The sequence below is a fragment of the Meleagris gallopavo genome, chromosome 2, assembly GCF_000146605.3.
Source record: "Meleagris gallopavo isolate NT-WF06-2002-E0010 breed Aviagen turkey brand Nicholas breeding stock chromosome 2, Turkey_5.1, whole genome shotgun sequence".
Lineage (NCBI taxonomy): Eukaryota > Metazoa > Chordata > Aves > Galliformes > Phasianidae > Meleagris > Meleagris gallopavo.
In genome coordinates this window covers 6,963,805-6,975,961 of record NC_015012.2, presented here as the reverse complement: position 1 = coordinate 6,975,961, position 12,157 = coordinate 6,963,805, and the positions used below count along the sequence as shown (strand labels likewise).

The 12,157-nt window shown below is 44.1% G+C and overlaps 1 protein-coding gene across 1 annotated transcript in view; it reads right to left on the bottom strand.

The window, feature by feature from the left end:
* The window catches only part of SPRED2 (sprouty related EVH1 domain containing 2), a 29,712-nt gene that overhangs the window by 16,711 nt on the left and 844 nt on the right, over window positions 1–12,157 (bottom strand). The window contains exons 2-4 of the mRNA XM_003203690.4: window positions 5,120–5,297; window positions 3,713–3,881; window positions 1,347–1,411 (exon numbers count right to left, since the gene is read on the bottom strand). Of these exons, the coding sequence (XP_003203738.1) occupies window positions 1,347–1,411; window positions 3,713–3,881; window positions 5,120–5,297 (412 nt within the window). The remainder of the gene's footprint in view (window positions 1–1,346; window positions 1,412–3,712; window positions 3,882–5,119; window positions 5,298–12,157) is intronic.

The following is a 12,157-nucleotide window of genomic DNA, read 5'->3' as shown; positions in this document are numbered from 1 at the left end:
AAAAAAAAAAAAAGATCTCCTTTGCTCTTTCTGCAGGCTGGTTTTCACTGCTTTAACATGGAACATTTCCAAGCTTCACCCAGTGAGAGCTGGCTTGTGGATGCCCACGCATTCAGGGACCATCCTCACTCTGACAACAACAAAAGAGCCCTGCTTTGGGGACAAAACAGCACAAATTGGTAAACTGGCCTGGCTCCAGCAGGGCCTCCCCCGACTCTGCGCCTATAAATCACCCCTGGCAGGTAGCTGGGAAGCAGCTGCTTATGATGGGTTTTCTGCCGAGCACAGGAAGTCACCTTTTAACCCTGCCTGCTGTTGTTTGCCTCTGGAGCCATGACAAAAGGACGGGCCAGATGATGTGCCAGCAGCTGGGTGGGAGCACAGCACAAAACCCTGTCCTGTGCCGTCTCACTTGGCCTTCAAAGCCACCTTTTGGCTGGATGGATAGCACTTCTCCCCATCCTCAGCCCTGCCCTGCTCCCTGGAAGTGCAGAGGGGTGTCCCAGAGAAGGACCTGAATGAGGACATCCCACCTGTTAGCCCACTCCCACCTGCACCACACAACGAGGGCATTTATCTTGTAAGGAAGGGGGTTGTGAGTGGAGCCAGGTAAATAAGTGTAATAAACAAAGTATTCATTGTGAGCGTTGTTTTTTTCAGTCCATGGAATATCAGTGATCAGATTACAATTTCATCTGACATATTCACTGTTTTTATTGTGGTTTTTCTTTTTCCTCCTCCTTTTCAAAGTGTTCAACTGCAGCAGGAACAGTAGGTGCTGCTGTTTCAAAAAAAGCTCCAAAACACATTTCAGACATTACCACAAATTCAGTATGAGCAACTCACTCCTCCTTCAGCCCCACTGGTTGTGTAGCTCGCATACCAGTGTGCCTTCCTCCTGCTGTCTGAACTTTCTACCTTCACGTACGCACAGAACGCCTTCAAGGTTGACTTTTGTTCCCAATAATAAAGGCAGTTTTTCAGAACTTCATTTCCTTGACTGCACACCTGAGAAGCAGCTACCTACTCTACTTATATATGGAGAAGAACGACTCAGACCAAGGCATATTAAACTGGAAGGACATTACTTGCTCACTTCCAGCCCTGACAACATCTGCTCTGCTCTGTCATGCATTTCACGTGGCGATGGCAGATCGAGAGAAACCCAACATTCCTGCAGAAGTTTACCTTCTGCAGGGTTTATGCTTCCATCAAATAAAACACACCCACTGTACAAACGTAATTAAAGCCGGAAGCCAAACCCAGGTAATAAAACAGCAACAAAAAAAAAACCCTTAAGCCTTTCAAAGCACAAAGGAGAATGACCTGAAGGGAGATGCACTTACTGTGAAGACATCATCATCGCCAACCTCAGCCTCGTTGTGAAGCGTTGAAGAGGAAGTAGTAGACCCTAGAAATAAACAGTTTTTTTTTTTAAATATGACACTTCCATGCAACTTTTCCAATTGTGATTATTACCAGGCTGGTGAATGCTTGGAGTCTAACAACTTTTTTGTTGGATAGATGTAAAAAGTGGCTTTTTTTGGGAAGAAAAATCACCTGCTGTTAGCTGGGTTGGAAAGGTAAAATCTGAGAGTGTTTCTTGACATGTAACTACACGGCTGCCAATGCTAATTAACTCTGCTAAAAATAGCAGTCAGCATTTCCAGTTGCAGAATGCTTTCATTTCTGAAGAACAGTAAAGCTACGAGCTGATCGGTGCTTAGGGCCAGATCCTCAGCTGTCAAGAAACCACTCATGAGTTGTTCCTCAAGAATGCTCTAAAATTGGGGCAGAAAAATTACTTTTTATTGAAAAACAAACCTTACTTTGAAAAGAAAGTTTTTTGATTTTTTTTTTCCTTCTTGTAAATTAGCAAGTTATTAAATACAGCTAAACATCTCTGCTATCAGCTATTCATCTCATCTTTTCCCATGTAAGCAATGTATCTGAAAGGAACTGAAATGCATAAAGCCATAAAAAAAGACTGAAAATACTCGCAACTGCCTCAAAAAGTGGGAAATTGTATCCTACATCTCTGGCCCATGATGTCTCCTCTCACCCCATGGGTGCCCCCTCATTGAGATGCTTCATTATACTGGGTTGCAGCCACATCCCATCCCTAACTAGAATAGCTAAATGCTTTGTAGCACCTTCATTCTGGAAATTTTTCCTAAATACTGTACTTTATATAATGCTAAACTGTACCAGCCTTGGCTGCATTCAGTTGCGTAACCACAAAGATATGCAGAGCCAAGTGTGAAAGCCCACTTAAAACACTAAGTAATGTGAAAACATTCAAGCAGTTTGCTACATTACCTTTAAAATAAAGAAACAAAAAATAAAAAAAAATCTAGATTTTCTCTACAAAGCTGCCCAGGATTACTGTACTTGTGCACAAAACTTACAGACTTTCAAGGCAACACGAAATAACCTACTGGATAGAGCAGTGATTTCATGAAGCTTCAGATGCAGTTTGCCCTGCTTAATACTACCTGCTGAATTTATGAAGCAAACAAAAAACGAACAGCAAATGAAAGCCACGGCCTGACACTGTGTGTGCACGTGCCAGTGATTGTTTTTCATTCAGAAAGCCTTATTTGGAAGTTAAGTAGGAGCACATTCATGAGGATCAGTCTGTGCTGTTAATGTGATAAATATAGAGTTGCTGATTTTGAAGTATCTGAGATGCAGAGGAACTTGGTTTTAAATACTTCCACTGTAAAATGGATCAAAAAGAGAAGAATAGGAGTTGCCATGCACTGGGTGCATCTCCAAAATACTACTTGATACAATGGAGCTAAAATCTTTAAATGTTGCTTGGCCATGTGTCATTTCTATAAAATGTCACTTTTGTGAATCAAAATGCTTCCCGGTGTTAGCAAGCAGGAAGAAAGCAGAGGGTCAGCCATGATTTGTTCAGGTCAACAAACAAACAGGAAAAAGCGAATGGCCAGTAGTTGAAAAGATCCTTCCTCAAAGCAGGAAAGAGCCATGGAGGATTAATTCCCACTCTGTACCTATCAGTTACATGGTAAAGCAAGGACAGGGCACTGAGCCCCTGCATAAAGTGGGATGGCTAAAAATCAGAGAATCAATTTTCATGTAAATAAAATCAAGTAGTACTGGGTTATAGCTGTATTGCGACTGATTGCAGCGAGATGTGAAGAGGAAGAATTTATGACCTCTTCAAAGCATGGGCAATTCAAATGCATTTTTAAAGAATTACCAAAAAAAAAAAAAAAACCCAACAAACAACAAAGTCTTCAAGCACAGCCATTCAGCCAAGCGGACACAGACAAAAGTAATTACTGCAAAAACAAAACAAAGTTTTAATTCAGCTTCGTGCAGGAATTCATCCTCGGCTGATTTAACAAAGACTCAGTGTAAGTAGATTCGGTTACACATAAAGGCGAGCCTGGGCTGTTGTTGTCCCTAACACGAAAGCACAGCCTATCGAAAAAGCAGTCATAACCACACAACAACTAACGGGTGAGATCACGGCAGACCAGATCAGACAGGATGAAAGAGTTCTTAGGCTTAAATCCCTTCTCTCCTGAAGGAATGAAGAGACATAGCTCTCTGAAGTGAGCTTGCCTGGCACGCTTGGAAGTACCAAAGAGACTTCCAAGCCCAAGGACTGATATTCAACCCTGACATCTTCCCATCTCCTTGCTTTGAACACACTTCAACTTTCCACACGCCCTGGTACCTTCAATGAGGTCCTCGATGGCTTTCCTCACGCCTCTGTCAAAGGCTCGAGCGTCGGCGGGGCTTTGAAAAGTGAGCCCGAACTTCCTGTTGTCCACTTTCCAGTGGTGGAAGGTCGGGTTCGCCTTGGTGTACACCAGGTCCTTCTTCACGAAGCACTCTAGCACCACCTGGGAAAAGGAGAGGAGCAAAGTCACTTTTCCCAAGTGACAATACCAACGACACAGATGTCACCACTTCAGCCTCAACCAGCGCCTTCCTCTCCCCAAAAGCAAGCCAAGTCATTCGCGCTATGCTGGTAGAGAGCACATCCTTCCCTACTAAATTATGACTAATAAACACCAGATCCTTTAATTGTTCTCATAAGCATCACACATTCATCTTTTTATTAGGCTTTGAGTAGGTACTTTTCGCTGGGGCAGATTTAGGAGGTGCTATTACACTCCCCCACTTCTCTTTCCTCCCTCATGCCCAGCCACGCTGCTGTGCCAAAATCATTTCTAGGGTGATGCTCAAAGAGAACAGAAACAGCTTTTAAATCTTACCCTGTTTCCCCCAAACCATTAGCATTGCTTGAAAATAATGTAAGAAAAAAAAAAAAAAGCATCCTAAGCAAAACACTAACGCAAAAGATGAGCTGCACTTTAAACAGCTTTAAAACACCAGAACTTTTGAAAGCAGGGCCATTTCCATCTCAAGTGATATATATACACTTTTTCCCAAGCACTCAGCTTCCTGAGCCTGTGTGGGGAGCCTATTTTTAAGCCAGCCCATCTCTTCATAAGAGTGGATTTCAGAAGAATCGAATATATAAAAATGCGGTAACAAAATACAACAGCTAAACCAGACTCTGCAAAAAAGGAAGAGGCTTTATTAATTTGCTTTGTACGGGAAAGGAAAGCATCTTTTTTTTTTCCTCCAGCTAAACAGCTACCAGAAGAAACCGAGTGCGTCAATTCATAAGAGACAACTTGTCTTCATATTCTCACCCTGCTTGTTCGAACCTTGAGCAGCACGCAGCATAAATAATTCATTGCCATTTTTAAAGTCTTGCGCTGCATTACTCAGTGCAATGTGACTGGCTTCATGGATTCTTTACACTTCAATTCACTTCTCACATAGCCCTGCTAGATGTGAGAAAAACGCAGGCCCTTTCTCAAGGAATCAGAGGGGGGTGCTTTGCACACGGATGCTGAAAATTTACCTGCTCGTGGCAGCATGACGGCCGGACAGTGAGAGATGGCAATAGCCTTCTAGATGAGGATGGGATTGCTTCGTACAATCTGGCTCTATCTGTACATGTCCTTTTTTATTTTATTTTTTAAATCTTGCACAAGAACACAATAGCATCAGATACGGGATAATTCTCATTATAAGAACAGACAAAAGTTGAATTAGGTTCTATTACCAGTTTGTCTTTCTGCCTTTCACCATGGATTAGAAATCCACTTCTTCCATTGCCCTCTGGGTACGTGACCTTGCAGACGCCAACTCTACTGAGGCCGCCTCCTTCTTGCGGCAGCCATCCCCCACTGGAGTCATCTCGGGTCATAACCACAGCTTTGACTCGCACAATATAGCTGTCACTGCAATGGCAACAAAACAAAACAGAACCTTTTGTGAGCATCACACATTCTCATCAGGGTGTTTTTCTTGAGGGCGGTATTTAGGCAGCACCGATCCGATCGCAATGCATTTGCAGAGTTTGTGGCCAAGATGGAAATCCGCCTCTGCAATGCGTGGTCTTGAGTGCTCAAGACCCCATAGTGAAGAGACCCACTGAACGACAAGGAACGGCTCCACTGAGTTTCCCAATGTCAACACAGACATCAAACAACCCGTGGTATGCCATTAGAGATGGGGACGAGGAGAGCAGGACGAGCCAAGTGGAGCCCCAAGGCTGACACCCACATGGTATGTGTAAGGGAATTGGTCTCCACAGCGGTGGAAAAACCATGGAACTCACATAACCCAGGAACTCAAGGGAGCCAAATGGAGCCTGGAAGATGGCCCTCAGAAATTCCCCCTTAACCACAACAGCATTGCTGTAAGAACACAACTGTGACTCCAGCTGGTACCTCAGATGGAAGGAAACAGGAATCACCTCAGCTCAGGTCATCAGGACCATGAGAACCATGCCATACTTTTAAAAGAAGCTCCACAGCTCTTTGAAGGGCTTTCAAAGGGCAGTACATCATAAGCTCACAACAACAAATTTCTGGATGAAGCTGCTCATCATGAAAGGTCACAAAGAGTCTCTACCATGGGGCATCTACCTCCAGGCCCCCAGGGGAGCTCATCGGGAGGGAAAAGCTCAACCTGCACCCATTTGGAGGACAGATCAAGAGGTGCAAGGGGACTTGCCTGGGGCCAACCTCCAGCAGCAGGACCAATCTGGCAAAAAATACCCTGAAGTTCCCCCTTTGCCCATTTTATTTTATAGATGCTCCTTCCTTCTTGCTGTATCTACACAATGAAAGCTGTTAAACTCTCAGCACAGCACACACATGCTGAAATTTTATCTCTACTGCTCTGAGGACTTCGAGCAGTCTGATAGAAAGCTTTCAGAACATTCAGTTATGCTACCTGCACTGCACTTGGCACATGCCATGCACTCTCAGAACTAAGAAACTAAGTTTTTAACAATATTTTTTATCTGAGTCCTCAACACAGTGTTCTGGTATAGGAAATAAGGCAAGCATGCCTACAGAGGTATCCAGTTACCTTTGTATTTCCTAGATTTCATCCATGGCAACTTTAATCCTTTGGCTTCCCGATGCTCAGAATTGAGTAAACCACTCCAGCTGATTTTCTACAGTGTAAAAACTGAGCTGCTTCCAACCAGTTCTGTGTTTTCTTCTGTGTACCCTTCCTTCCCATGTGGTCTATATAGATAAAGAACAAATAAAACCAACCTTGCCTTTCTGCCTCAACCATCTCCTGTCTTCCAAGGCTCCGTTTTGGTCGTTGTTTTTACATTGATTCCTTGGACTTCTGGAGAAGTCCCATTAAATTTCAAGCTTTCTTCTGAGGTAAAAGGCTTTAGACATAACCTCCTTCCCATCCATCTGCAAAAGCCATCCAGACAAACTGCTGCTCCTCCAACCAGCCACCTGCAATGCAGCTTTCTGTGTCATTTTCTACCCCAACGGGAGCCTCTGGCTCTCCCAGAAGTAATGCTGTCTTCAGTTACTTTGCTGCAGAAATCATCCATTTAAAGGAAAAAAAAAATAAATAAAATCAAGAAATCAGGAGTTACTCAGTATTTTGTAATTTCCACCAATAATTTGCACTTCCATTTGCACTTCTCAGTGATTTCTCTATCTGCTCACAGTTATTTTTGCATACTGGTGGATACCTATGTGTATAACTTAGTTGCTCTGATCTAAACGCTGCCCATTATAACCACATTGTGGTGGGGCACTAAGCCATCAGCTTTTCATTTTCCCATCCAGGCTGATACCACAACCTACAGCTCTTTTACAGCCTCTGCCATCAGGACCACCAATTTTATCCATGTGCTCAACATCTGCGTGGCCAGATATGACACCAATTCTCCCAGTTTGAAGAGCCATTTCCTATCAAGCAAGGAAAGCTAGTTTCCATCCCCCTATCACAGCAAGAAGACCTCTGCCCCTTATTAGAAAAGGACCTTGTCCCGCAAAAGGGTTCACCTTTGCCAAGGTAAGCAGGGTGCAGCTCTGGCTCCATTCATATAATCGCTTGGCACACTTTGCTATGTGATCAAGTTATTGGTGACGCTGCACTACCCTGGGAGCTTGGACCCACTCTTACTGGGCTCCAGCCACAGACACACATTTCCCAATGTGTGATCGATGCCAAGGGACTTAGGAAAATATAAGAAAGAAAGGAAAAGTGAAGGTTAGGGCATGACAGCGTGGTGCAGTCACTAGATCAGCACTCAGAAGGCACACACTGAATTTTCAAGACTTCCCTCAACCCAAAATCTTGTCTTCAGTTTTCATCCATAGGCCTAGAATAGGCAACACTCCTGTCCTTCATACCAGTGTTGATAAATGCTAGGGAGGTGTTCAAATATTTCAGAACCATATATGGACCCTGCTTCCTTCGCGCAGAAGCTGTTTATTTTCCTTGAGATTTAACTTTATGAGAACACACCAAAACTCTGACTACTTGCAAGCCATCAACCTCTCCCAAGCTCAGGACCAGCCTGCAGACCCCAGGGCACCTTGCTGGCTTGGAGCACCACGAAGTGAAGCAATCACGCTGAAGCCTGCCCCGTGCACTTTCTGATGGCAGCCAAGCAATTCAGCTATTCCAGAATGTGCAGCAACGAGGTGGGTGAAAATATTTGGCTTGTTTCTGTTAATGAGATCCTGTCACTAGGGTTAGATAATGCACATCTTTCACATAGGTAGAAGCAAAGCAGCTGAGAATCCAGCATTAGCCTTAGTTCCCCTCACTTTATTGCCTTGCATGCTACGCCTTTCAGGCAAACCATTCTTAATTATGCTCTTAAATGGAGTCCTTTGCTATCTTAACCCTACAGATTTGTCTTCAGTAGCGTTAAGAGTTGCAGAGGAAAGCATCTGCAGATCACCCAGCTGCATGGCAGCCGGCCAGCTGCTGCTGGAGCTGTCTCAGGTTGTTAGATGGCCCCACCCAGAACAAAAACCATAATGAATCCAGGGAGGAAAGGTAGAGCAGCAGGCCACGTGCTGCTTTTATTGGAAGGGAAGGGGAACCCTTTAAAAATTATAGCTTGTGGGCATGCATATGTAGAAAAATATATTTAAAAAAAAATTGTGTAATTGCTGTTCTGAAGGATATGGAAAATTCTCCTAAAAATGAAGTGTCTCAATGATTATTTTTGTGATAACTGAAGCACAGCTGCTTTATCTATAGACCAACTTTTACAAGGCATTCGTGCATTTAAGAGACTGACCACAGTGACAGGGAAAAGCAGTGCTTTCCTGCAGCATGCCAGAACTGCATGGTGCAGTGCAGCCAGCACTGTCTATTGAAGTCTGTGGTACTTAAACAACTGCAATGCAGCGAGGCCAATGGGGAAAAAGCCCTGAGCCTCGTTACACATCTGGCTTTGACTCAGTGGCAAGTAACTCCTTTGTCTGGTGGGTGGGAAACTGCACCTGTCAGGTATGAGGATGGAAGAATAAGATGTCTGGGCCTAGCCTTCTCCTGCGAGCACTTCCAAACATCTGCTGTTATTTTTTCAGAGGTGACAGTTCTTCTCTAGCAAGGCTGGTCAAGCAGAGCATAAACTCACTAACTTCCACAGAATTATAAAGGCTGGAGAAGACCTCCAATATCATCAAGTCCAACCGTCAACCCATCACCACTTTGCCCAGAACTTGAGACTGTCCTATCACTGGGATGGTAGCATGAGTTGGTGCCCTTGGCCACTGCACTTGAACAAAGGAAGAGTCAACCAAGTTGAAGGAACAGCTACACTGATGAGGAGAAAAACATAATTACTCACTGGACCTTATCACCACAAGATTTTCTGAGGCCAACTACAAGGATGTATTTGAGGAATATCATTTCTAAAATTCCATGCCAATGCCTCCTCAAGTTACCTCAGTACTTTCTCCCCTCTTGATCTTCCAGCTCACAAAGCCAGGAGATCTTCACGTCTCAGGCAGAAAGCTAACCACCACACATCAAAGGTCCAACCTGACATTTATTTTCCTCACCCACTGCCTTCATTCTTAGATCCCATTCATGCTCCTACAGCAGACTATGTCCATCATGGTCCCTGTCCTCCTCCATCCTTTCATCACCACCTGCAGACGTCCCAATGGAGAGCTCAGGTGTGGCTCTACTGCTGGATAGATACCAGCAGGCAGCAAGCAGCAGTAGCATTGAGCTCTCTTCCACCAAACAAGCACTGAAAGGGTTTCAAAATTCAAACTCTTGTCTTTAACACTTCCAGGTTCTCACCAATTCTTGTGCAAATAGGGCACCACCTATCTCACCATGACAAACTATTATTTCTGGAGCCCTTCTTCTTGATCTAATGCTTGCTTGGTTCTCAAACCTTCTAGCAAGGATGAAATAGCCGCAGATTACAACTGCTATCTTCCTCTCAAAACCACAAGGCAAGAAAAAAAAAAGAGCATTTTCAGCGCACAGAGCTACAGCAAAATAAAGTTTGATATTTCAGTACCATTTAACTGCAGGTCTGACACTTTTTCATTAAAATATCAGCAAGAAAAATGCCATCTGTGCCATTTTGACCAAATCCAATGTTAAAGTGGAATCTGTAAGATTATCTGTAAGAATCTGTGAGTAGGAGCTGAATCAAACTGATCTGAGCACACCTCTCTCCAGCACTGCTTGCCCAGTCCTGCAGCACATGTGTCCTGCGGCACTTTACCTTACGTTAAGCTCACAGTCTCTCCTTCAGGACATTTTTCTCTCTAAACAGGATGATAATACTTCACGGGGATTTAATACTGCCATTCAGCTTCCCTCTGAACCAGAAAGGGCTGTTCTTCTCCAACACCATGCGTTACGACAACTCACACCTACAGCAAAGCTGCTGAACCCAGCTCGGCAGCACACTTGGCTTGTATGCTGATCCACCATTTCAGGAAAAGAAAAAAGGAAAGAAAAAAAGAGGAAAAAGAATCATATTAACTCCAAGCATATCGCTAGCCGCTGCAGTGCCCTGTGCTGCAGGCAGCAAGGCAGGAGGGGGGGAGGAAATCCTGCCCTAAAGGTGATTTGGAAATCACCACCAGCCAGCTCAGGGAAGTTACACGACACACACAGTGCTATGTGCACGTCCCATTAAGCACTCTTGCTATTACGTGTCTTTATTCAGTGCTGAGGGTACCTTTTGGTTTGATTTCTTGTTCTTTACTGCTTTTCTGGGTCTCCATAAAGGCAGAACAAAGACTGGCTGCATTTGGGCTGAGGCCCCAGTTTGCTTTCAGCCCTGCAGCACAGCTCAAAAGCTCATAAAAACCTTCCTAGTAAAGACTAATAGCAGTTTTGTTTGTTTGTCTTCAGAGGCAAAAAGACTTCTGAAAAACCAAGACACCTGCAACACCCCAGCCACCCACCTCCGTGCTTCCCTCCAGCAACAAGGCAGCAGCCAACAAAGCGGCCCTTTCACTGCGACCCTTGTTCAGCACTGATGTGGGATTTCATTTAGCTTACGAGAAACAGCTCCATCCTGCTTGTGCAGACCAGGACCCCTGCAAACTGAGACCTGGCCCTTAGCTCCGAAGGGCTCCAAAACCTCACATGCGGGCTTTTGTCTTGGTGGTGAAACTTTCCAGTGAGAGAATAGCGCTCCTGAGCTGGGGGAAACCTTCTCCAAATCCCCACAGCTCTCTTTCCCAATGGATTACTGAACAACTCTCAGCTTTGTAGGGCAGCGGGTTTGCCAGTGATTGCAAAAATGCCTTCAAAATCATTCAAAGGATCAGTCAGTCATTACAGCTGCCCATGGCAGAAGCTCTTGGAAAGTTGTAAGGAAGAGAAAGACGAGAAAAATCACTTTGTGAAAGTAAGCTGTTGGAATAATTCACCCTGTGGCACACTGAACAGGCGTGCAGCACACACAAATCTACACGCCCAAGTCCTACTACTTTCATGCAAGGGTACAAAATATTAACAGATTCCAAGCAAAGCTAATTAGTATTATCATTTACTGTAATGAGAAAGGAAGTTATTGCATGACAGATGGTATTTGTTTTATATCACATGCAAGATAAGCAAAAAGCACACAGGAGTCTGGCCAGCCAAACAGGTAGTTGCAGGAGATCTGTATCCTGAAATGATTTTTTTAAAGCCACAATCAATTTCTATCTTGATTTTTTTCTATATATACTGATCAGTAACAATTACAACTATCCTATATGAGGTAACGAATGATATTTAGTAAATACAACAAATAAAACTAACAAGTGCAGCAACTGTATTTCACCTTTCTAAGTTTTATCACACTCTTTATTCTATAAAATGAGACTAGGGTTTTGATACTGCTCCCCTAAAGCCCCAGAGCAATGTCACTGACCAATCTATTAGACTGATGCACAAGACCTCACCACCTCCACGTGACCCCTCTCCCCTGTCACAACGCAGACAGCTGTGACAGCAACGGTGATGCCAAATGTGGCATCCTGCTCCTCCTTGTGCCAGCATGTTTCACACATTAAGTGATACCAGCACCAGCGCTGCCACATTACTGTGTGAATGGCACAAAATGCTTGGGTGAGGAGTAAGAAGGATGTGTCTTTTAAATATGAAGCTTTTTTTTTTTTGACCTCTTGCTATATAAATACATTAACAAAAAAGCCATTATTAATCATGGAATCAATCATAGAATCAATCACAGAATGACTTAGGTTACTTAGGTTACAAACCCACCCAGTCCAACCCCTGCCGTGGGCAGGCTGCCCTCCACCAGCTCAGGCTGCCCAGGGCCCATCCA